The sequence below is a fragment of the Cetorhinus maximus genome, chromosome 1 (assembly GCF_964194155.1).
Source record: "Cetorhinus maximus chromosome 1, sCetMax3.hap1.1, whole genome shotgun sequence".
Taxonomy (NCBI): domain Eukaryota; kingdom Metazoa; phylum Chordata; class Chondrichthyes; order Lamniformes; family Cetorhinidae; genus Cetorhinus; species Cetorhinus maximus.
In genome coordinates, this window is record NC_135879.1 from 81462978 (window position 1) to 81486717 (window position 23740).

At 43.1% G+C, this 23740-nt stretch overlaps 1 protein-coding gene across 26 annotated transcripts in view; it reads right to left on the reverse strand.

Moving 5' to 3' along the window:
- Positions 1–23740, reverse strand: part of LOC144681317 (calcium/calmodulin-dependent protein kinase type II subunit delta) — a 331255-nt gene that overhangs the window by 206152 nt on the left and 101363 nt on the right. For all 26 annotated transcript variants that reach the window (XM_078543053.1, XM_078543061.1, XM_078543010.1 and 23 more), the window contains exon 3: positions 8015–8074. In XM_078543053.1, coding sequence (XP_078399179.1) covers positions 8015–8074 — 60 coding nt within the window. The remainder of the gene's footprint in view (positions 1–8014; positions 8075–23740) is intronic.

The following is a 23740-nucleotide window of genomic DNA, read 5'->3' on the forward strand; positions in this document are numbered from 1 at the left end:
CTAGGCGGATGTATACAATGGTGCTCCCAAGGGTTGATATTAGGGGTCTTATTCACACATACTAATGACCTGGACTTAGATATACAGAGCATAATTTCAAAGTCTGCAGATGATACAAGACTTGGAAATGTAGCAAACAATGAGGATAGTAAGAGACTTCAGGAGGACATAGTTCCAGTTTGGAGAAATGGGAGGACACATGCCAGATGAAATCTATGACAGAGATGAGAGGTGATACATTTTAGTAGTAGAATGAGGAAAGGTGATATGAACTAAATGGTACAATTTTAAAGGGGTACAGGAATGGAGAGACCCACAGGTGAACATACACATATCTTTGAAGAAAGGCAGGACAAGTTGAGAAGATTGTTTAAAAAGCAGATGGGAGCTTAGTTTTATTAATAGAGGAATAGAGTTCAAAAGCAATTAAGTTATTAAACACTAGTTAGGCCTCAGCTGGAGTATTATGTCCAATCTGGGCACCACACTTTAGGAAGAATATCGAGGCCCAAGAGAGGATGCAGAAGAGATTTCCCAGAAGAGTGCCATGGGAGGGTTCAGTTTATGTGGAGGAACACAAGAGAAGCTGTTTTTTTTTCCTTAGAGCAGGAAAGATTAAGAGGTGTGATCGAGGTTTTCAAAACCATAAAATGTTTTGCTAGAGCAAAACTGAGAAACTGTTTCGAGGGGCAGATAGGGTGGTAATTAGAAGACGCAGAATTAAGATGATTTGAAAAAGAACCAGGTGAAATGAAGCAATTGTTTTGTTTTACACAGTGAGTTGCTGTGATCAGGAGCACACTGCCTGAAAGAGCACTGGAAGCTGATTCAATATCCAATTTCCTTTTAAAGTTGGCAAACATTTGACAGGGGAAAAACTACAGGGCTATGAGGAAAGAATGGAAATAGTTGAATAGCTGCACCTCATCCATGGTTTGTTATCCCTTATCTTGATGATTCCAACACACAGCAGACCTCTCTCTTCCACCCTCCAGAAACTTAAAGCAATCAAAAACTTTGCTCTCTATCCTAACTCACACCCATTCACCCATCATGCTCGTTGACCTTCACAGGCTCCTGGTTGAGCAATGCCTGGATTTTGAAATTCTCATCCTTATTTTCAAATCCACCAACAGCCTCGCCCTCTGTCTCTCCGTAACCACCTCCAATCCTAAACCCTCAGATATCTGTGCTCGTCCAATTCTAGCCCCTTGGTCATCCCCAATCTTCATCGTGCCTTCAGCAGCTAAGCCCCAAGGTTTGGAATTCCCTCTCTAATCTCTCTGTCTCTTCAGCTCTCTTTCTTCCATTAATCCCATCCTTAAAACCTACATCTTTGACCAAGGATTTGGTCATCTGGCTCCTGTGGTTCATAATAATTTATGTTTGATAACACTCCTGGGAAGCACCTTAGGACACTTTACTCTGTTACATACAGCATATAAACAGACATTGCTGTTCCCAAAGAGCCTGCACAGGTATGGTGGGCCGATTGGCCTCCTTCTAGTTTCATCATTCTGTGATTCAATTAAAACTGTCAGGGATTTGGTGACTGGTTTACAAGACTGTCACAAACTTTATCTCGTTTTCAGCCTTGTGACAATCCCAACTGATCATAATCCCCAATGTCTAAAAATCCAGCAGCAACGTGAAAAGAATCTATTTCATCTGAAAGAATTGGGGAATATCATATATTTTAAACTGGAAAACAAAACCTCAAAAGCATTTGTAATGCAAATACAAAATGTATTAATGGCGCTCCTTATGTAGTATCTGTGTAAGTGTTGGATGTCTCCTGGTTAACAAATGCATGACAGCACAGAAAGGATTTCAATTCAAAAGATGAAAAATTCAATTTGTTGCAAAATATTGTGTTAGTTGCCTAGTTTTGTTGTCTTTTATTTTAAACGGTGCAGTCACTATTGTTACAAACTGTTAAATCAGCAATTCTGCATTATGGAATGGTCATTCTAGGTCTTCAGATTTTGAGGAAATCCCCCAGGCTGTCTTTCCACCCACACAATGAATTTATGATACAATCTGAAGTCACCAAACTGCTTTACAAAAGGATAGACTTTGGTGTATAATTAACAGAAGGGATTCATTTCACATTTTGTGGGCTTGAAACACTCTGATTAAAAGCACTTCCGGAGCACCAGCTGCCACGGTATCCATGGCAATAGCACCGATCTGAAAGCTCACTTCACAGTTTGAAGTGCTCCCCCTTTTGTTACTCTTTCAGAAATGTACACTAGTGTTTTCACCCACTCACAATGCATACTAAACTGCTCAATACAAACAAGCTTTTCAATGCCAATTATGCATTTGAGGTTATTTAATGTTGATGCAGAGTCAGAAGCACAAGAGCTGGCTTGGAATATGAAAGACTATTTTTCCGTGTCACATGAAAGTGGAATACACAGTCACAAAAGCCCTGACACCCATTAATAAAATCATAGAATGATATAATACTTTCATGATGCAATCTGAAGTCACCAAACTCCTTTATAAAAAGATAGGGAGTCTAGTGTATAATTTACAGAAGGTACATTTTCCACATTTCATGTGGCTTGTTTTACCTACAGTAAACCACCTTCTTAAACTCCTCTCCCCTGTCTCCTTCACCCTCGTCTTCAACAAGAAGTGCAGGGAACTAGTGGACTTGTGATCAGCTGGCTGTCCCAGTTTCCTTCGTTTTCCTAGCTTATCAGGCCAAACTTCCTCTAAAGTTGACCCTTGCTCTAAACCTGAACTTGTACTATTCTCTCCTCTTCTTATCATGTCCACGGACAGTCTATACATGGCCCAGCCAGAACTGGACACATTTTTGTGCCTTGTTGTTAAATTCGGCAAGATCTGCAACAGTGCAGGGTTCCTCTAGCAATAGGCATTGCAGGAGATGTTGCATAGTCTGTGGCTCAGTTCCACATTCACAAGTTGTCGGGCTGGTTGTATATCCCCATTTTCTTAGTGACACCTTTGAACGACCTACACCAGTCCTAAGTCTGTTAAGGCACTTCCAGATTGCCCAGTTGCAATTAGCTGCAGGGGGAAGGATTTAATCCGGTAGAATTTCCATCGCTGGGGTTTGTTCAAGACTGGATGGCCGGTCTTTCCACAAGGTGATGCGGGCTTCAGATGCGGTTGATTGTAATGGAACAACACGATTCTCTAACTTCGCTTCTATCACCCCTCATGGCCGCTCTCAGCTCATTTTATCTAGGAGATCCACCTTCTGCACCCTGAATCCACTAAAATGTTGATCAATCAACCTCTACTCCTGCTTCTCATGTTAGCTGATATTGTTCTTGCTCTCAGGTACTGTTGTTCTCTCCCTCAAATCTGCCATCATCACTCCTCGCCGTTGTCATCCAGCTGGATGGGACTGCACTCACCTGGTTTCATTCTTAGCCATCTAATCATAGCCATAGTATCATTTGCAATAGCTTCTTATCTTGCTCCTGCACTGTTTCCCCAAGCATCCATCCCCTCTATTTCTCATCTACATGCTGCAGCTCAACAACTTCATCTGAAACCACAGCTCAGCCTTCACATGTACACTGGCATTACCCGGCTCTACAGGGATGCTAAAAAAAAAAGGGCTCCTAAATTTCTAACAGGTAAAGTTTGATAAGTGACAGTTGGATGGAGTAGGGGACAATACATTGAAGTGGTGGGAATGCATGAAAAATTAGAAGAGAGATACAAGATCTTGTATATTCCTTTCTCTATCCATTTAAATTTTAAAGTTCAGAATTACAGCAAGATGGTATCCAAATGAAGGCAAATATCAGGTATTTAGCACTAATAAGATGGGGCAGGAATAAGTGCTTTAGCACACTTGGAACATTTTTGTGCTTTTATAGAAGTTGGGGAAATTCTCTGCTTTAGGCAAACTGGAAGATAGTCTTTGGCTTTGTTCACATGGGGAAAAGTCCTAGACTTTGATGGTGCTACAGTTGGACTTCTGGAATTTAGCAGTGCAGGGGGTCCTCTAATTTATCACTTCTGAAGACTTGGAAGAACTGGGGCTGGTTGTGAGATTTGGTTTAACGAGTGGATTTCAGTGTATGTCAGCAGTGAAAGGTGAGGCAATGTATGGACCTGACAGCATTGCTTAGAGGGGACAGAGCAGACGGATCTGGCAGCAGCCATTTGTGACTTTCTAAAAGGTTTCTGGAAACACAAAATTGAGTGTTTTGTGATTGGTTCCTAGATGTATCTGTCTCATATGCACGCACTCTCAGCTATATGTAAACATCAACATTTCCATTATGAGCAACGAAACATGAATGAGACTTAAAGCTTTCAAAATTCAGATCATTTTCTTCTTATTGGAGAGAATACTCAATTTAAAGAAAGAAAGGCAGTGATGCCATTTTCAACTGCCAGTCACCTACTAATTATCTGCAAAGTGGTTGAACGGCATTTGAAAATCAGTAGGAGTAGCAGGGGCAGGGGGAGAGGAGGGCAAGGAGGGGAAATGTGGTTCAGGCCTCATAACACCAACTTAAAGCAAGTGGCATTCGACCAACTTCATACCTATTTCAAATAGAAGTTGAAGATTGGGCTCTATTTCCCACCACTGAGTCATTAAAATATATACATTTCAACTGTTGAAGTACCAGTGATAAGCAGGTGAGATGGATTTTTTTAAAGAATAAATCAATTGTTAAATGTTATTCTTGACCACAATATAAGGAATAATTTGAGTTCTGATACATTCAAATGAATCCAAGATGAATACAGTGCCCAGGGCTGGGAAGTAAGAGCAGTAATATCATAGCTTAAATTCCTTGGCATCTAATCGGAAAATAATTTGTGCCAACAATGCACTTTAGCAAAAACCTTTTCAAATCAAAAGAAAAATTGCGTCAGTGTGCCCAAGAGACCTCTGATTGAAGCAACCTTTGTTTGTACAAATTGGGCCTAAATGGAGAATCAACATGGTGTTGCTAAATTATAACATTAGCAATCAGCACCACAGAATGGAGGGTAGGGATTCCATATTCCACTCTACTCAGTTTTAGGTGTTAGTCTCACCAAACAGAGGCTGCAACATTTCCCTGGGCAGGAAGAAGCAACAGATCAGATGGGATTATGCCTTCCAACAGAGTTCTGGGAGCTGGCCCCCTGCCTCTCAGCTGCAGAGTTGTTAGCCTAGGTGAACCTTCAGTTGAAGCGATGAATTGCAATTATAAACACATTTCACCGACCCAAGAAAATACTTGAGGAGCATCCCATGAGTCATGCGCAGTATCAAATGCATTGCAATGAGGTAGAATAAATGTAATGCAGTTCTGATAAATGTAATCCAGTTAAAAATGATCTAAACGGAAGATAAATTTAAACAGCACTTCTTAAGTCCCATAGGAAAGGTTAACTTGAAAGATACTATTCAAATCCATGTGCCCATTAAAGAAAACATAGCCTGGAAAAGTACTATACACCTCACAAAAATATACAGGCCAAATATAGTTCTAATGTATACATAGCTAGAAATACAGATAAATAGTATTGTTACACTAGCACATGAAACTGTCTCAATACCCCATAACTTAAGGATATAAACAGCAATGTTAACATTTCTTTGAAAAAGCCATGCTGATTATAGTAATTACAGAATAAGCATGGGTTCCCGTCAGACTAACATTTCTCAACATTTAAAATGGTTCCATGCTACCACCTGGGATGCATTGAGATTTATAAATTATTAGGTTCTAATCTCTTTCCAGAAAGAGAATCCCCAGACACCACCTAAATAAAACCAGATTTTTTTTTAAAAAAGGGATAGGAATCAGCTATTAATACACATCAAAGTTCCAATAACAGTTTAAACCTAACACCATTAGAGAAACCTACCTGAAATATAATCTTTCAAACTGGAATCCATGGGTCCTAGGAATTCCTAATTTGGCCCAGTGGGTCCATGAGGCTTTAAGATTTCTGTTTGGGCCAGGGATACCACACACCCTAAGTTTCTTGAGAGCTCTGCACTCTTTTCCCCTAATTGTTGACCCATTAGCACATTTTGCTGTTGCTGATAAAAGATTTTCCACAATACTGTGACTTTCCTTTGAATAACTAACATGGTTTTTCAAAGACAATTGCATACAAAACCACATTAAAATTACAGGATGATACAGCACAAAAGGAGGCTATTCAGCCCAGTGTTGGTAGAGCTATCTAACTATTCCCACTGCCCTGCTCTTTCGTCATAGTCCTATAATGTTTTTACTTCAAGTATTTCCCCAATTCCCTTTCAAAAGTTACTGCTGAATCTGTTTCCACCACATTTTCAGGCAGTGGATTTCAAATCTCAACTTGCTATTTAAAAAATATTTAATGTCACCTCTGGTTCTTCGCCCAATCATTTCATATCTGTTCCCTCTGGTTACCGATCCTGCCGCCACTGGAAACAGTTTCATTTTATTTATCAAATTCTACCAAACCATTCATAATTTTGAACATCTCTATCAAATTTCCTCTTGATCTTCTCTGCTGTATGGAGAATAACCCCAACTTCTCCATTCTGTACCCATAATTGAAGTCCCTCATTTTGGACCATTCTTATAAATCTGTCTTGGCATCCTTCCTAAACTGTAATGGCCACAATTCAACATAATATTCCTCTGAGGCCTAACCAGTGTCTTATAGGTTTAGCTAACTTCCTTGTTTTTATACTCTCGCTCCTTTATTACTAAAAGAAAATATGGGACCTTTGGATTTAACAACCTTCGCAACTGGTTCCGCCATCTTCAAAGATTTGTGTACATTCACCCACAAGGTTCTGTATTCCTGTTACCCCTTTAAAATTGTATCATTTAATTCATATTGCCTCTCCCTCATTCATCCTACCAAAATGAATCACTTCACACACACAAGGTAGAATTTAATGCTGCCCACGAGGCAGGCTTGGAGGCACGGGTGGTTGGGCGGGTGGAGCATTAATCAGGTGCGAGGGAACGGGGTAGGTTTCCCACCATCTGCCCCGATTAGGTCTGGGGCGGGAAAGCTTATGGATGGCCTTCCCAACCCTCTTGAGGACCAGGGAGACCAAGACGCAAACCCTGCCAGGTTTGCTTACAGCCTTCCAGGGAGAGGGAGGGGTCCTTTTTTCTAATCAAAGGGCCCGTCATCAGGAAGCGAGGCGGGAGGCCCGCTGAGAGCCAGCCCCCCACCCTTTCTTCTGACCCCTCTCTCCCCAACATCTGGCGACCCCCTTCCTACAACTCCCACCCACCCTGGCTCACCTCTTGCCTGGGTCCCTCGGCGAACCCTGGCCTCTCCCTGGGTGCTTTACCAGCACCAAGTCAATGCTCCTGGTGGCACGGCCAACAATAGACAGCTGCCAGCCTCTGACTGACCAGCAGCTCTTGGCAGGCAAGATTTATACCCCCGGGATCCTAAATCCAGGGGAAAGCCCTCGCTGACCAGTTACATCCCCAATAGCCACTTAATTCCGTCAGGCCATCGCTAATGGAGGCTATGCAGAACTTCCTCAAGGTTATGATTAAATTCCGCCCTGTCAATGTTCTCCTGAAGTTTGTCACCAGTCCCCTGATTCTTTACTACATTTCCAAGTTTTGTATCATCTGCAAGCTTTGAAATTATGCCCTGTATACCCAAATCCAGGTCATTAATATGGTCAACGTACTGCTAACAACAAAATTTGCCTTGCTGATTTGTCTTTGTTCACCTGCTTCAGGATCCCATCCTGGCCAAGTCCAGTTGACTAAATAGAGGCTAGAAAGCGAGCTTGGAATCCTCCAGGCACAGCATTTATCCACTGATCACGAAGGAAGCTTAAACAAATTATTGGAGCGAAAAAGAAAACCAAGCACCATTCATCTTTTTCCCAAAACGTAGACCCACAGGGATTTCTGTACTGACAATGTCAAGGCATAAGTTGCATTGAAATTTTTGTGGAAAGTAAATTATTTTAAAATTAAAGCAATGATGTCATTTTATTTGTAACTATAGTTTTAGAAAGATATTAAAAAAATACACTTACCAATATTGGGATGCTTTAGAAGTCGACAAATCCGAGCCTCTCTTTCCAACTTCTGGTGATCTGTATTAAAAAGAAAGACAGATCTAATTTAAAGTGGAATATGAAGAACAATGCTCAGTGATGCAAAATCAAAGGCCAAGTTTACATGTGGCGAGGGAGTCTGTTGTTTCTCTTCAATCCATGTATTGGATTCATACATGGCTGTAGCCCTCTAAGGGATCAATCTTCAGAAAGTCAAAGCAAAGCAGAGGAAGAAAAGGGGGAAATGCCCATTAAGTTTATCTGCAGTTAACAACCATTCCTTTCCGACAAATGTGCATCACAGACTCCATCTACGCACTCGATTCTTGGTTTTATATGCTGCTCCAGTGAAGGTTACTGCAAGCTAGACACTTCATGGTCTTCCAGCCTCATTTAACAACTTTATGCACCTTAGCCACCACTCCCATTTTTTGGGGAAGCAAATGCTGGAAGTGGGAGTGAAGGAGGTGGAGTTGGTAATTGGATTGGTGATCCCCTATTAGCACATGGCCAGTGGGGTGGTCTGCACTGCCTTTCCTCTTCCTGCACAGTCCTGGAAGACAGAAATCCTCTCCACTTTGTCAGGTTATCTACGCTTCTTTCTCACTCTGCTGTTCTACTATAACAATTTAAACCTCCTCTGAAACCAAACTTTTGATTATTTTCTTGTCCAATTATCATCCCTCCTTGTGCCTGGCACCATCATCATTTGTCATTTAATCACTCCTGCCCTCCACACTATCAAAGAACTTCCCCTTTTGGTCATCACAAATATCTTCCTGGTCTGAAGAAAATTCATTGATCTGAATGTTCAGGATGATTCACATGATTCTTACAGCACGAAAGGAGGCCATTCAGCCCATTGTGCCTGTGCCAGATCTCTATATTAACAATTCACCTAATGCCACCCCACCCTCCCCCCCACCCCGCCTTCTCCCTGTAACCCTGCACATTGTTCCTTTTCAGATAATAATCCAATTCCCTTTTGAATGCCTCGATTGAACCTGCCTTCACCATCTCAGGCAGTGCATTCCGGATCTTAACCACTTACTGCGTGAAAAAAGCCTCATGTCTCCAATGCTTCTTTTGCCAATAACGATTACATTGTCACTGAATGCCATGGGGAGGTGATTAGACTCCATTATTGGAGATGGTCATTGCTTGACACTTGTACATTATGAATGTACTTGACATTTATAAGCTCAAGTCTGTATCTTGTTCATGTAGGCACAGACTGCTTAATTATGGGAAAAATCTTCTCCTCATCCCCTCATCGGGGGGGGGAGATGCAGGAGTGGGTGCGGGCAGGCGTGCCTCCAATCAGTGCCCCCAATTGGGGACGTGCCACCATTTTACATGGGTGGGCCAATTAAGGCCCGCCCAGTGTGACATCCGCCAGGAAGCGCTATGCGCTCCCTGTGCAGGCGGGGATGGATTTCCTCAGCCAGGAGTGCGCTCTTTCACGCATGCGCGCAAAAGAGCGCACTGATCTCCCTGAGGCTAAGTGCTGCCTCAGGGAGGTGGGCTCCAAATTTAAAAATGTTAAAGAGAGGAAAACAAAATTTCCCTGACATTTCCCCTCATGGGACACTGTCATGAGTTGGGACATGTGCATCACTTTTAGTGAAACATTTATTAAATGTTTAAAAACCCTCATGAAACCACATCCCGCCCGTGGATGAGGTTTCATGTTTTTTCTTAAGCCCGCCAGGGCTCCCGGCCTGCCTGCCAACCCTAAAATTGGACGGGCAGGTCCATTAATTATGTAAAGTACTTTTTAAATGGCCTCAATTGGCCGTTGACAGGTCGGTGGGCGCACAGCTGATTCGGCTGCGCCCCCGCCGATCTGAAAATGGAAATGATGCGGGGTGACGTCGGGAGTTCTGCCGATGTCATTCCCCATCATTTTACACGTCAGGGAGTGGACCCTTCCCCCGCTCTCCGACCTGAAGGTCCTGCCCTATCTTGAGAAATTATGAATGAAGCTCATTTCAATCATCACCAAACTGATCTTATGATGAAGAGAAAGTCATTGATGAAGCAGCTGGAGATAGTTGGCCATATGATGCTGCCCTGAGGACCAGCGATGAATTGGCACATAGCTTCCAATTTCACTGAAGATGACAAAAACTTTAATTGCTGGAAACAGAAACAAGGGGCTCAATTTTCCCCTCCTAACACTGAGCAAGCTCATATCACGAGGACCAAATGGGAGGTGTGTGGGGTCACAATTTTACCAAGCCATTCCCACCACCCACCATTTTCCCTGGGTCAGGGGACATGGTGGGTCATGACCCAACGCTCACGTAAAACAACGTTGGGTTTGCTATTTAAATGCCTGCTCCAAATACAATTTTCCCTTAGGTTGCTATTTTCATTGAGGCAAGTGGGTTGCTGAAGGCTGTGGGAACCATGCCAGGTTAAGTCTGTTTGTGAACAAATCGGTTTGGGAAGCTTGCTGTGGAGTTGGGAGCCTTTTGACAGGTAAGTATAAAAGCTCTTGCCAACTTCAACTGTCACAATTAGATGCTGTGCGAGATGTTAAATATGTTTTTTTTTTCATTCACGGGATGTGGGCTTTGCTGGCTGGGCCAGCATTTATTGCCCATCCCTAGTTGCCCTTGACAAGGTGATGGTGAGCTGTCTTCTTGAGCTGCTGCAGTCCATGTGGTGTAGGTACACCCACAGTGCTGTTAGGGAAGGAGTTCCAGGATTTTGAACCAGCAGTGATTGATCCTAGGGCTCTGTCCTTAAAAGGTAAGACACCATTTATCGACTGGCACTGTGTAATGGTTCAGGTGCACTGGAGTATTGTATCTAATGGATAAAATCCTCTTCTACATTCAACAGTGTGTAGAATCAGATATTAATGTATGTCGGGTCCCTGTGGTTTGATCTTCACATTGATTTAATGTCCTGACATCATCTGAGCCTTTGAAGTATTCTTCTAGTATCTACTAGGTACAAAATCAATGAACAATATAATAATAGTGGCAAGTTTTTGAAATGCTCATGAGATTTTAAAAAATAGCCTTTCAAAATCTCTTGAAAAAAAACTTTAATCCACTTAACATCTCCTAATCTTGTCCAAATAGGCAGTGAAAAATCACTTCAAAAGGAAGATAAACGTATAACAAGATCAGTCAAACAAAGCAAGTAGTCCTCTTTGCAGCTGTGTAAACAACACCTCTGTAAGAACACATTGTAATCCACGAAACCAGAGGACTATAACAAAGAGGGAGACACAGAGCTGAATCCCTTAGTGATTATTGGAACTCAGTCAGGCATGCATAATGAGGCCATCTGGCAAAACAGATGTATGGCTATCTCTTCAGCCAGCTTTGTTGATAGTTTTTCCAATGGCAGTATGAAGGTTTGAATTTGACTGACAGTTTTTTGAGCTTTTAAGAGGGGCATTTTTCCCCAAAGGGAATTTTGAATGGCTGATTGTTCTTTTTAATTTCATGAGCATTTTAAAGACTTGCCAGTTTTATATTATTTGGCTCATGAGTTCTATACTTGGTAATACTGGGTAAGTAGGCATGTAGGATGCTTGCGGGGCATGGAGGGAGCATGGGAGACATGAGGTGTTATGGAGGGGACATGGGGAGCATGGAGGGGTCATTGGGATTAGGTGATGGGGGTGAGGGCCTAACAACCATGAATACAATGGGCTAATGTCCCAATAAACGGAGGCGGGCCTTTTAACCTTTCAGCCTCACCAGCCTTGTTGCCTCCACTGCCACCTTGGGCATGTCTCCAGAAGTGGCAGCCGAGACCCCAGGCAGCACCTGACTCCAAAACCAAAATTCAGGGCGAATGGGCTGACTTTCCAAGTCGGAAATGCAGCGTCAGGAAATGGCCTGACTCAAGCTTTCCGAGGACTATAATTCAGCCCAAGGTATCACTCTGACCAACGTCTAACACAAATGAATGAAAGCCCTAATTCTGTACGTGCATTAAAAGGAGGTCAATTTTTTTTTAAAGTGTACAGGGAATTAGCAAAACCTGATTGCCCATTACTGATTTCAAGGATTAACTGGTCTTTCAACAGCAAGGCTAAAAGTACTATTGCCTTCAAGGAGAGATACAATTTTATTTTTCCTAATTAAAAACTTGTTTCATCCCAAGGTTAAAGAAGCTGAATAACTTACCATATACCTTTACGATAAAAGCAACAATGGCCTGGAATTTACGTAGTTTTTGACGTTCATGCCATCCACCTTCAGAACCTGACCACATCTTCAGAATTTAGTGCAAATTAACATCGAAATCCTGAAGCTGTGGTCTGTCATTTACTGTTTCACCATGGGCTGCAGTGTGGATTCCCCACCACCAGAACTGGCAATCAGCGAAATCCAACTGCTCTGGCAAGAACTTCTCCTTTTCTGCCCTCATATAACAGTTAGATACTCCATAGAAAGTTATGCCTCTTTCAATGTGGTAAAACTAGGTTTTTAATGGCGATCTGAGTAATAATGAACAATTGATCGGACCCTAAAAAAATAATTTTATATTGGTGGAATGTTTTTAAATGTCTCCATTATGATTAATTATTTAAAAAGTCTAGTTTCAAAAATCTAATTTTTAAAAAATTGCTCATGTCATTTCAGCTTCTACCATAACCATATGTCTATGTTCTATTATTTATTTCATTCTCTTGTAACTTTTTGAAATGTGGTTTGATTATTTGTGCTTTTTATTTTCTGGTAGGCTCTCTGATGGAATTCTACAATGGGATTGGCAGCTTTGACAGCTTGATGACATCACTGCAGCTTGGTGCTGGGAAACCTCATTAAACAATACTACAACAATTGCATTTCAGCACTGTTATAGTTCTCTTGACAGAGATTCCCAGATCTTTCTGTGCAGCTTTCTTCACAAAATTTAGGCCAATGATTTTTGCAAAGGACTGCACAAAACAATGTGTAGACCTCTTTAGCAGAACTGCATTAATCTTTCTTTATTTGAACATCAAGTTTAGACACTTACTGATAGATGCCCAGCTCCAGCCTTCTGATAAGCTGAGTTATTTATTGTGCCTAGCTTTATCTTTCTAAGCTTTTTACGTTATGATTAATGAGCAATTTGAACTCTGAGCTCTATTTTATCTCAATATTGACATGTCAGTAAGGCATGAAAGAAATCATAACTGTGTAAATCACAATTTTATTCTTTATGCTTATTTAGAAATGGACTTTGCTGACCCAAAAGATGGCTGCTACATGACTCACAAGATTGATCATAGTTTCTGGAAATTTCCAATAGCAGTTACAAGAACAAAAGAGTTCCACCCTCATCCTTGTGGAATCGTACACCTCTCTGTGAGGACACATTGTAATCCACAAAACCAGAGGACTATAACAAAGCGAGAAACATTGAACCGCGTTATATCTGCAGAGGCGCTAATTGCCACCATCTCACATGTGGGATTGTCAGATCAATTGCAAAAAGGAACTACGGAAGGGAAATGAACATCATTTGCATCTTTATAAGTTTACCCCTCTAGTAAAGTCCATGGGTCTACCGAGATGATAGCTACCCAGATCAGGGTCAGTAATATGGGTAATGACTCTTACAGAGGCCAATGACTGGGACATTATAAGCTATAAAGCAAAAGCCAGGTTCTGACACCAGATAACATCCCTTTATGAAATCATTTTAGAGGAAAGAGGCCACATGACTCAAGTGATCATTTTGAAATTTCTATATTCAGTTGAGAATTCAAACAAGCAGTCTGCTGATTTAACTTCAACCTGCAAGACCAACAGCAGGACTCTAGGTTGACCAAGCAACCTGCAACAAGTCTCAGCAACTCGACGCCTGTTTATCTGGAAGCCCCTGACCATTGCCTGCCAAGCAGACCAAGTCTATGTATGGCAATCTCATCTTGCTGCATCGCCATTCACTTTAAAGGGATTCTGCACTGCTGTCTTCTCCCAGGAACCTACTGGAACTTGAACTTCTCCGTGAAGAAACATGTCCTTCTTTGACTTTCTGGACTCTGGAAATCATGTGAAATGATATCCATTTCTGTGGTTCTTTTACTGTTAAGTTATTCATAGTTGTAAAACTCCTCTTTTCTACCCTCCTTTACTGGATATTTGTATGCATGTTGTGTGCATATTAAGTTGCGAGCATTCCCCCCCCCCCCCCCGTGTTTGATTGTGTGACTAAACTAACCTTCTAATTTAATCATAAAGAGAGTTTGCAGTGAGTCACTTTAAGAATTGGACTTCACAAACTGAGGGTTTAGGGAAACATGCCACAGCCTATTTTTAGACAATTAAAAACACATCTGCTTACAGACAGACAGTGAAAGGATAAAAGCAACAAACTGCGGATGCTGGAAATCCAAAACAAAAATAACAATACCTGGAAAAACTCAGCAGGTCTGGCAGCATCTGCGGAGAGGAACACAGTTAACGTTGAGTCCGTATGACTCTTCAACGGATAAAGTAGTTCAAGTTTGCCTCTTTCCTGTATGTAACAATATACTGGATAAAGATCAATTTGAGGAAATAAATTAAAGCTAAGGTAGCCTGAACTTATGGGGCAGAATTTTCTGAGCTGATCCCCGCCAGTGAAGCGGGCCGCACCACCATTTTACGTGGACGGGCCAATTAAGGCCCGCCCAGTGTGACATCCGGCAGGAAGCGCTATGCGCTTACTGTGCAGGCGGGGGGATTCCCCAAAAGCGAGAGTGCGCTCTTTCACGCATGTGCACGAAAGAGTGCACATCTCCCTGAGGCTAAGTGCAGCCTCAGGGAGAACACTTCCACTTTGAAAAAAATTTAAAATAGAGAAAAAAAAAATTCCTAATATGTCCCCTTCATGTGACCATGTCACATGAGACGGGACATGTTCATCATTTACACTATAACTTTATTAAACTTTTTAAAACCCTGCATGAAACCTCATCCTGTCGGTGGATGAGGTTTCATGTTTTTTCTATTTGCCGCCGGGGTTCCTGACCTGTCCGCCAATGTTAAGGTTGGATGGGCAGGTCCTTTAATTGTTTAAATGATCCTGTCAATGGCCTCAATTGGCCACTGACAGGTCGGCGGGCCTGCAGCTGATTTTGCTGCGCCCCCACCTTCCTGAAAATTTAAATGGGGCGGGATGACGTCGGGGGTTCCGCCCGATGTTATCCCGCGTCATTTTACGTGTCGGCGAGCGGGCCTCACCCCCTGCTCGCCAACGGCAAAATTCTGCCCATGGTCTGAAATAATGCCACAGGATAATAGCATATGAAAGGTTAGCATGTTCATCTGCAATTTGAGCGGAGACTTCAACTCATTAATGCCTTGACTAAAATGAAGGAAAGGGGAATTTCAGATGATTTTATCAACTGTTTGGAAACATAATTTCCTACAGTCTCAAACAGAACAGCCACTCCCGGTAGTTAACTGTCTACTTTTGAGCCTGCATTATCTGCAGTCTCTCTGCCTCAAAGACTTTTCACCTGCAAAAGCTTTCACCTTTGCTCTCTTTCTTTGCAAACACAGAAGGAACACATCATAATGATCGATCTGTTTTCTCGATTGCCTAGACAAACTAAGCTGTTCGTTCTATATTCTCTGTAGAAAACATATTGACAACTTATCTAGCCTTTATTCTCCCCCAAGTCTTTGTTGATACATATTGGCCTCGATTTTTCCTGGGATGCGGCGTGCATTCCTATTAGGTTGTGATGTGGATGGGAGAGCAGGTGGGTAATCCCCATAGAGATCTCAACGGGAGGAACGGGCTGCTTTGACGTCTGGGTCTTGTTTAGATAATCCAGGAGCGTCTCCCTTCCAAAACTAGCAGGACTGACGTCAAGATTGGCAAGATGTCAAGGACCCAAAGGCCCTCAGCATAATGTCAGCACTTAGCAAGTATATTCGTCAGAATAACAGTGGGAAGACGGAGAGGCAAGTCTGGCGCTGGGAGGCCCAACATCCTTACAGAGCCTGGATGATGAACTCCTGTTTTTCCTGATCCATAAGGACTTTCCACGAATGTAATTTTTCAAAACTTATCTTGGCCTCTTCTGATCGGTAGGCACCTCCTACCGTGGTGCTTTTATTGGATTTTACACTGGGTGCACTGCCTCTGACATCATTAAAATCACAGTGAGGCAGCAATGTCATCATTAGCCATGGCCTTTCAATTTATGTTAGGCCCCTCCCTGACTGTAGCGAGAGCCACGGCCAACTCCAAAGTCAATGATGTTGAAATGGTGCAAGGAGGGAAAGGAGCAACCTGCGGCCAGTAATGGACTGGGCAAAGGGGATAAAATTGTGGCCCTTATTTTCCCAAATGATTTCCATTGAAAAATGGTCAATATATCCTGAATGATGATAGACATTATAGATGAAAATAAGAGCCTCAATTTCAGTATTAACACAATGCACTAATTCTTTGGCCACAACAGTCAACATTTACCATCATTACCACTGCAAAACTGATAGCACTTCTGACATCCATGCACGGGCAGTTAAAAATGGAAATCAAGAAGTGACTGTTGGTGTATCATTGCTCCTCTACAGGGTGGACTGTTCAAGATGGAAACCTGCTGAAATCACTAGAATTGGTGTGAACTTCCACTTTTACACTATTACTCTTGCTGTACAATCCCGTGAAGAAGTTATACCTTGTTTAATGAAGTGAAACTGGGTTTTTAACCGTGTGCTAACTTCATAACTACTGATGATCAACCTCTCCTGGTTCCAAAAATCTAATTTCATATTGGTGGAATATTGCAATTCTTCATCATGACCAAAAAAAAAAAATCAGTTTTTTTTAAACTTTATGATATTTAGCTTCTACCTTAATCCCATGTGTATGTCCCAATCTTTATTTCATTTTCTATAAAAACCATTACAAAGTGAAGAAAATTACTTTCTGGTTTACTGCCTGAGAATTCTTCAATGTGATTAGCTGCTTAGCATTACTGTTGCTGGATGCCAGAGATTCCCTTGAGCTGACGCAAGAATCAAAGTCACATTGGGCAAGGGGAAATCCACAACACATTGTTTGCTAGATCTTTGTGCACAACTTTCTTTGAGGTCATTGATGAACACCATTGCTTCGCCACTGACCGCAAAAACTGAACCAATGCATCCGGGTGAACCTACAGAACAAAATTGATAAATATGTCATGAAACGCTGACAAAACCAGACAGACATGGTTGTGATAATACTGAACTAGGAATGAGGCTGAGTGAGCTAAATCCACTCTTAATAGAAAAAGCTGGCTAGTCTCCACATTCTACCCTCTGTAAACTTGAGATCATCTAAAGCTCTGCTGCCCTTGTCCATGTTGAGGAGGGATCTGGGCCAAGTAAACTGGAGTCAATAACAGGTAGGCAGAAATGTAACAAAACAATAGGTAGTCCTTAAAGAGGAGTTGGTTCAGGTAGAAACTAGGTACATTCCCGCCGAGAAAGGTAGGGCAACCAAAACCATAGGCCTGAATTTTTCAGTTGGTGGGCGGGAGCAGTCGCGGAGCTGATCGCCGCCCACAATCGGCTCCGTGCTGCCATTTTATGCGGGTAGATCAATTAAGGCCCGCCCAGCGTAAGACGCGAGCCGTAGCGCTCAGTGCTACCTGTGCGGGCGGGAGGAGGAGGGAGAGTCAGGGCCAGCGCTTTTTTGCCCATGCAAACGAAAGAGCGTTTCAATCTCCGAGGCACGGAGGTAAATTTTTTAATTAAATTAATAAAAGCTTTAGGAAACCTCATCCTGCTCGTGGATGAGGTTTCCTAAAAAAGGTAAAGGCCGCTTAGTCTTTTCGCCTGCCCACCAACCTTAAGGTTGATGGGCAGTGTTAACAATTACATTAATTACTTCCTTAATGGCCTTAATAGGCCGTTTAAATATTGGTGGGCATGCAGCTGACTCTAGCGCATGCCCACCGAAAGAAAGATAACAAGACAGCGCAATGACGTTGGGACGCGCGCCCGACGTCATCGTGCGTCATTTTACGCATCAGTGTGTCAGGCCCACCCCCGCACGCTGGCTGAAAAATCCTGCTCATAGCTTTCTAGATGTGTTAGGAGCGAGAAAAAAAAGACAGCATATGACAGAAGTCAGTTTGCTAATACAAGGGAGAATCAGGCTAAGTATTATAAGTACAGAGGACAAGTGAAAAATAAAATAAGAGGGACAAAGAGACAGTGCAAGGATAGACTGGATGCCAATATAACGGAAACCCAAATGCCTTCCATAGCCTCGGATTATCAGAGGAACAGTGGGACTGACTAAGGATCAAAATGTAGACCTTTGGTTGAGGCAGAAATCATTGCTGAGGTACTAAATGAGTATTTTGCATCAGTGTTGGGGGGAGAGGACTTTGCCAAAGCTATAGTAAACAAGGAAATTGCCAGGATACTGAATTAAATAATCAGAAAACAAATGTACTCGAAAAGTTGGCAACGCTTAAAATGGATGAATGCATACTCGGTTGCTGAAGGAAGTAAGGATAGAAACTGTGGAAGTGCTGGCCCATAGACTTCCAATCCTCCTTGGATATGGGAGTGACTCCAGAGGACTTGAGAATTGCTAACATTACAGCCCTTTTCAAAAACAAAATGGGCAAGCCACACTTTTCATGCGTAAAGTTAGGAAACATTTCTACACATGAAAGATTGAAGTTTGGAACACCCTGCCACAAATTTCAGTTGATTCTGGATCAACTGTTAATTTTAAATCTGAAATTGAGAGATTTTCGTCAACCAAATTTATTAAGGAATATGGAGCAAAGGCCTCGTATGAAATTAGGTCACAGGTCAGCCATGTTCTCCTTGAATAGCAGAACAGGCTTGTGAAACAAAATGGCTTACACGTATTCCTATGGTTCTACTTGAAGGGGAAAATTTGCAAGATTATGGGGAAAGAGCAAGAAAGTGTATAGCTCTTTGAAAGAGCTGACAGACACAGGATAGGCCAAAAGGCCTTCTGAGCTGCATCATTCTATAATTCTGTAATTCCTTTTGTGCTATATGTTTGTGGAAATTCTACAGTCAGCAAGCAAAACTCAAAATAGTTTGTCCTGCATCCAGAATTAAACAGAAAACCTGAAATCAGTCATTCAATCTTTCCATAAGACCATAAGACATAGGAGCAGAAATTAGGCCAATCGGCCCATTGAGTCTGCTCCGCCATTCATTCATGGCTGATAAGTTTCTCAACCCCATTCTCCCGCCTTCTCCCTGTAACCTTTGATCCCCATACCAATCAAGAACCTATCTATCTCGGTCTTAAATACACTCAATGACCTGGACTCCACAGCCTTCTGTGGCAATGAATTCCATAGATTCACCACTCTCTGGCTAAAGAAGTTTCTCCTCATCTCTGTTCTAAAAGGTCTTCCTTTTACTCTGAGGCTGTGCCCTCGGGTCCTAGTCTCTCCTACCAATAGAAACATCTTCCCCACGTCCACTCTATCCCGGCCTTTCAGTATTCTGTAAGTTTCAATCAGATCCCCCCATATCCTTCTAAACTCCATCGAGTATAGACCCAGAGCCCTCAAACATTCCTCATATGTTAAGCCTTTCATTCCTGGGATCATTCTCGTGAACCTCCTCTGGACCCTCTCCAGGGCCAGCACATCCTTCCTGAGATATGGGGCCGAAAATTGCTCACAATATTCTAAATGTGGTCTGACCAGAGCCTTATAAAGCCTCAGCAGCACATCCCTGCTTTTATATTCTAGTCCTCTTGAAATAAATGCCAACATTGCATTTGCCTTCCTAACTACCGACTCAACCTACAAGTTAACCTTAAGAGAATCCTGGACTAGGACTCCCAAGTCCCTTTGAACTCCAGACTTCTGAATTCTCTCCCCATTTAGAAAATAGTCTATGCCTCTATTCTTCCTACCAAAGTGCATGTCCTCACACTTCCCCACGTTGTATTCCATCTGCCACTACTTTGTCCATTCTCCTAAACTGTCCAAATCCTTCTGCAGCCTCCCCGCCTCCTCAATACTACCTGTCCCTCCACCTATCTTTGTATCATCTGCAAACTTAGCCAGGATGCCCTCAGTTCCTTCATCTAGATCATTAACGTATAAAGTGAAAAGTTGTGGTCCCAACACTGACCCCTGCGGAACTCCACTAGTCACCGGCTGCCATCCTGAGAAGGACCCCCTTATCCCCACTCTCTGTCTCCTGCCAGACAGCCAATCTTCTATCCATGCTAATACCTTGCCTCTAACACCATGGGCTCTTATCTTACTGAGCAGCCTCCTGTGCGGCACCTTGTCAAAGGCCTTCTGGAAGTCCAAGTAGATAACATCCATTGGCTCGCCTTTGTCTAACCTACTTGTTACCTCCTCAAAGAATTCTAACAGATTTGTCAGGCATGACCTCCCCTTGATGTAACCATGCTGACTTTGCCCGATTTTACCATGCATTTCCAAGTATTCTGAAATCTCATCCTTAATAATGGACTCTAAAATCTTACCAACGACCGAGGTCAGGCTAATCGGCCTGTAATTTCCCATCTTTTGCCTCACTTCCTTCTTAAACAGGGGGGTTACATTAGCGATTTTCCAGTCCTCTGGAACCCTCCCTGACTCCAGTGATTCCTGAAAGATCACCACTAACGCCTCCACTATCTCTTCAGCTATCTCATTCAGAACTCTGGGGTGTAATCCATCTGGTCCAGGTCATTTATCCACCTTCAGACCTTTCAGTTTTCCTAGCACCTTCTCCTTGGTAATGGCCACCATACTCACCTCTGCCTCCCGACGCTCTTGAACTTTGGGGATGTCACTCGTGTCTTCCACTGTGAAGACTGACGCAAAGTACCTATTCTGTTCCTCCGCCATTTCTTTGTTCCCCACTACTACTTCTCCAGCGCCATTTTCCAGCGGCCCAATATCCACTTTTGCCTCTCTTTTACCCTTTATATATCTAAAAACACTCTTGCAATCTTCTTTTATATTACTGGCTAGTTTACCCTCATATTTAATCTTCTCCCTCCTTATTTCTGTTTTAGTTGTCCTCTGTTGGTCTTTGTAGGCTTCCCAATCCCCTGGTTTCCCACTGCTCTTCGCCGCATTGTATGCTTTCTCTTTAGCTATTATGCTGTCCCTGACTTCCCTTGTCAGCCATGGTTGCCTCGTCCTCCCTTTAGTATGCTTCTTCTTCCTAGGAATGAATTTTTGCTGTGTCTCCCAAATTACTCCCAGAAACTCCTGCCATTGCTGTTCCACTGTCTTTCCTGCTAGGCTCATCTCCCAGTCAATTCTGGCCAGCTTCTCCCTCATGCCTCTGTAGTTGCCTTTATTCAACTGTAATACCGTTACATCTGATTCCAGCTTTTTCCTCTCAAATTGCAGGGTAAATTCTATCATACTATGGTCACTTCCTCCTAAGGGTTCCTTAACCTCAAGCTCCCTTATCAAATCTGCTTCATTACACATCAGTAAATCTAGAATTGCCTGTTCCCTAGTGGGCTCCACCACAAGCTGCTCCAAAAAGCCATCTCGTAGACATTCCACAAATTCCTTTTCTTGGGATCCACTACTAACCTGTTTTTCCCAGTCTACCTGCATATTGAAATCCCCCATGATCACTGTAACCTTGCCTTTCTTACACGCCTTTTCTATCTCCTGCTGTATCTTGTGCCCCACATCCTGACTACTGTTCGGAGGCCTGTACATAACTCCCATTATGGTTTTTTCACCTTTGCGGTTCCTCAACTCTACCCACACAGATTCTACATCATCTGACCCTACATCATTTCTTGCTATTGATTTAATTTCATTTCTTACTAACAAAGCAACCCCACCCCCTCTGCCAACCTGCATATCTTTTCGATAGGATGTATATCCTTGGATATTTAACTCCCAGTCCTGATCCCCTTACAGCCATGTCTCCGTGATGCCCACCACATCATACCTGCCAATTTCAATATGCGCCACAAGCTCATTTACCTTATTTCGTATACTGCGTGCATTCAGATACAACGCCTTCAGTCCTGTATTTCCTGTCCCCTTTCTCATTGTCGTCCCTTTATCTGATGTGCTTGAAGTTAGATTCCTAGCCCTTTCCAAACACACTGTCCTATTTTGTGTTCTGGAGACTTTAATAGCCTCTCCTGGGCTCTCCTTTCTTTTCAGTTTTTTCATAATTTTCCATGAAGTTGAATCCACCCCCCCTCACGCTAACCTGCTGCTTTGTTTCCCATTAGTCATACTTCTTGGAGTTTTACCCTTCCCTCCCCCCACACTTTCTAGTTTAAAGTCCTGTTGACCACCCTATTTACCCTTTTCGCTAGAACATTGGTCCCAGATCGGTTCAGATGGAGACCGTCCCAACGGTACAGATCCCTCCTGTTCCAATACCCCACAAAATGGAACCCCTCTTTACCGCACCACTCCTTTAGCCATGTGTTTATTCCCTTATTCTCGCGTCCCTATGCCAATTTGCACGTGGCTCGGGTAGTAATCCAGAGATTATAACCGTTGAGGACCTGTTCTTTAATTTAGTTCCTAGTTCCTGATAATCCCCAAACAGGTCCTCTTTCCTAGTCTTACCTATGTTATTTGTCCCGACGTGGACCCCAACAACTGCATCCTCCCCCTCCCTCTCCAATATCCTTTCAAGCCGGTCAGAGATGTCCCTCACCCTGGCACCGGGCAGGTAACAAACCACGCGGGACTCTCGATCCTGCTTACAAAGGAAGCTATCAATTCCCCTAATTATAGAATCCCCTACAACTACCACTTGTCTTTTTTCTCCCCCCTCTTGAATGGCCTCCTGTGCCATGGTGCCGTGGTCAGCTGGCTCATCCTCCCTACAGCCTTCTTCCTCATCCACACAGGGAGCAAGTACCTCGTACCTGTTGGACAAGGTCAAGAGCTGAGGCTCCTCTGTTCTTGAACACAGGATCCCTCTACCTGCCTCCCTTGCAGTCACACCCTGCTGACCCTGACCACTGACCGGACTTGAGGTACTTAATCTACCAGGTGTGACCGCCTCCTGATACAAAGCGTCCAGGTAACTCTCCCCCTCTGCAGCGTCTGGAGCTCGGACTCCAGCTCATCAATTCTGAGCCGGAGTTCCTCCAGCAACCAACACTTGCTGCAGATGTGGTCACTGCGGCTCGCAATGGGATCTGCCAGCTCCCACATCATACAGCTACAGCACATCACCTGCCCAGCCATCTTGACTTAGATAATTAATTTATTAATTAGCTTTGCAGTGTTTTTTTTTTCAAATTTGGTGCAGATTTCCTACCAACCAATCAGGTCACAGCTTTTCTGTGACATCACTTTTTTCCATTTTGGCTTCAGTTACTCTGTGCCCCGAGGTCACCGCTCCGGTGCTCCTCCCTCCGTGTCTGTTCCCTGGAGACAAGGCCGCGAAACCCCGAGGTAAGCTAGATTTATACTCACCGCTCCGGTACTCCTCCCTGGAGACAAGGCCGCGAATCCCCGAAGTAAGCAAGATTTATACTCACTGCTCCGGTGCTCCTCCTTCCGAGTCTGCTCCCAGGATTACTCACCAATCAGCTGCTTTTTCTTTAAAATCCACTTTCAGAAGACAGTCCCTCGCAGGTCTGGTGCACTCCTGAAGGCACTGCCTCTTCCTCTCTTTTTTTTTAGGTTTGAGGAGGAGGGAGGGATGGAAACACTACAGCAATGTAATGTTTGGGGCTATTCCGTTTTTTGACAGTGGGTCCTCCTCGATTCCCTCCTGAGTTGCG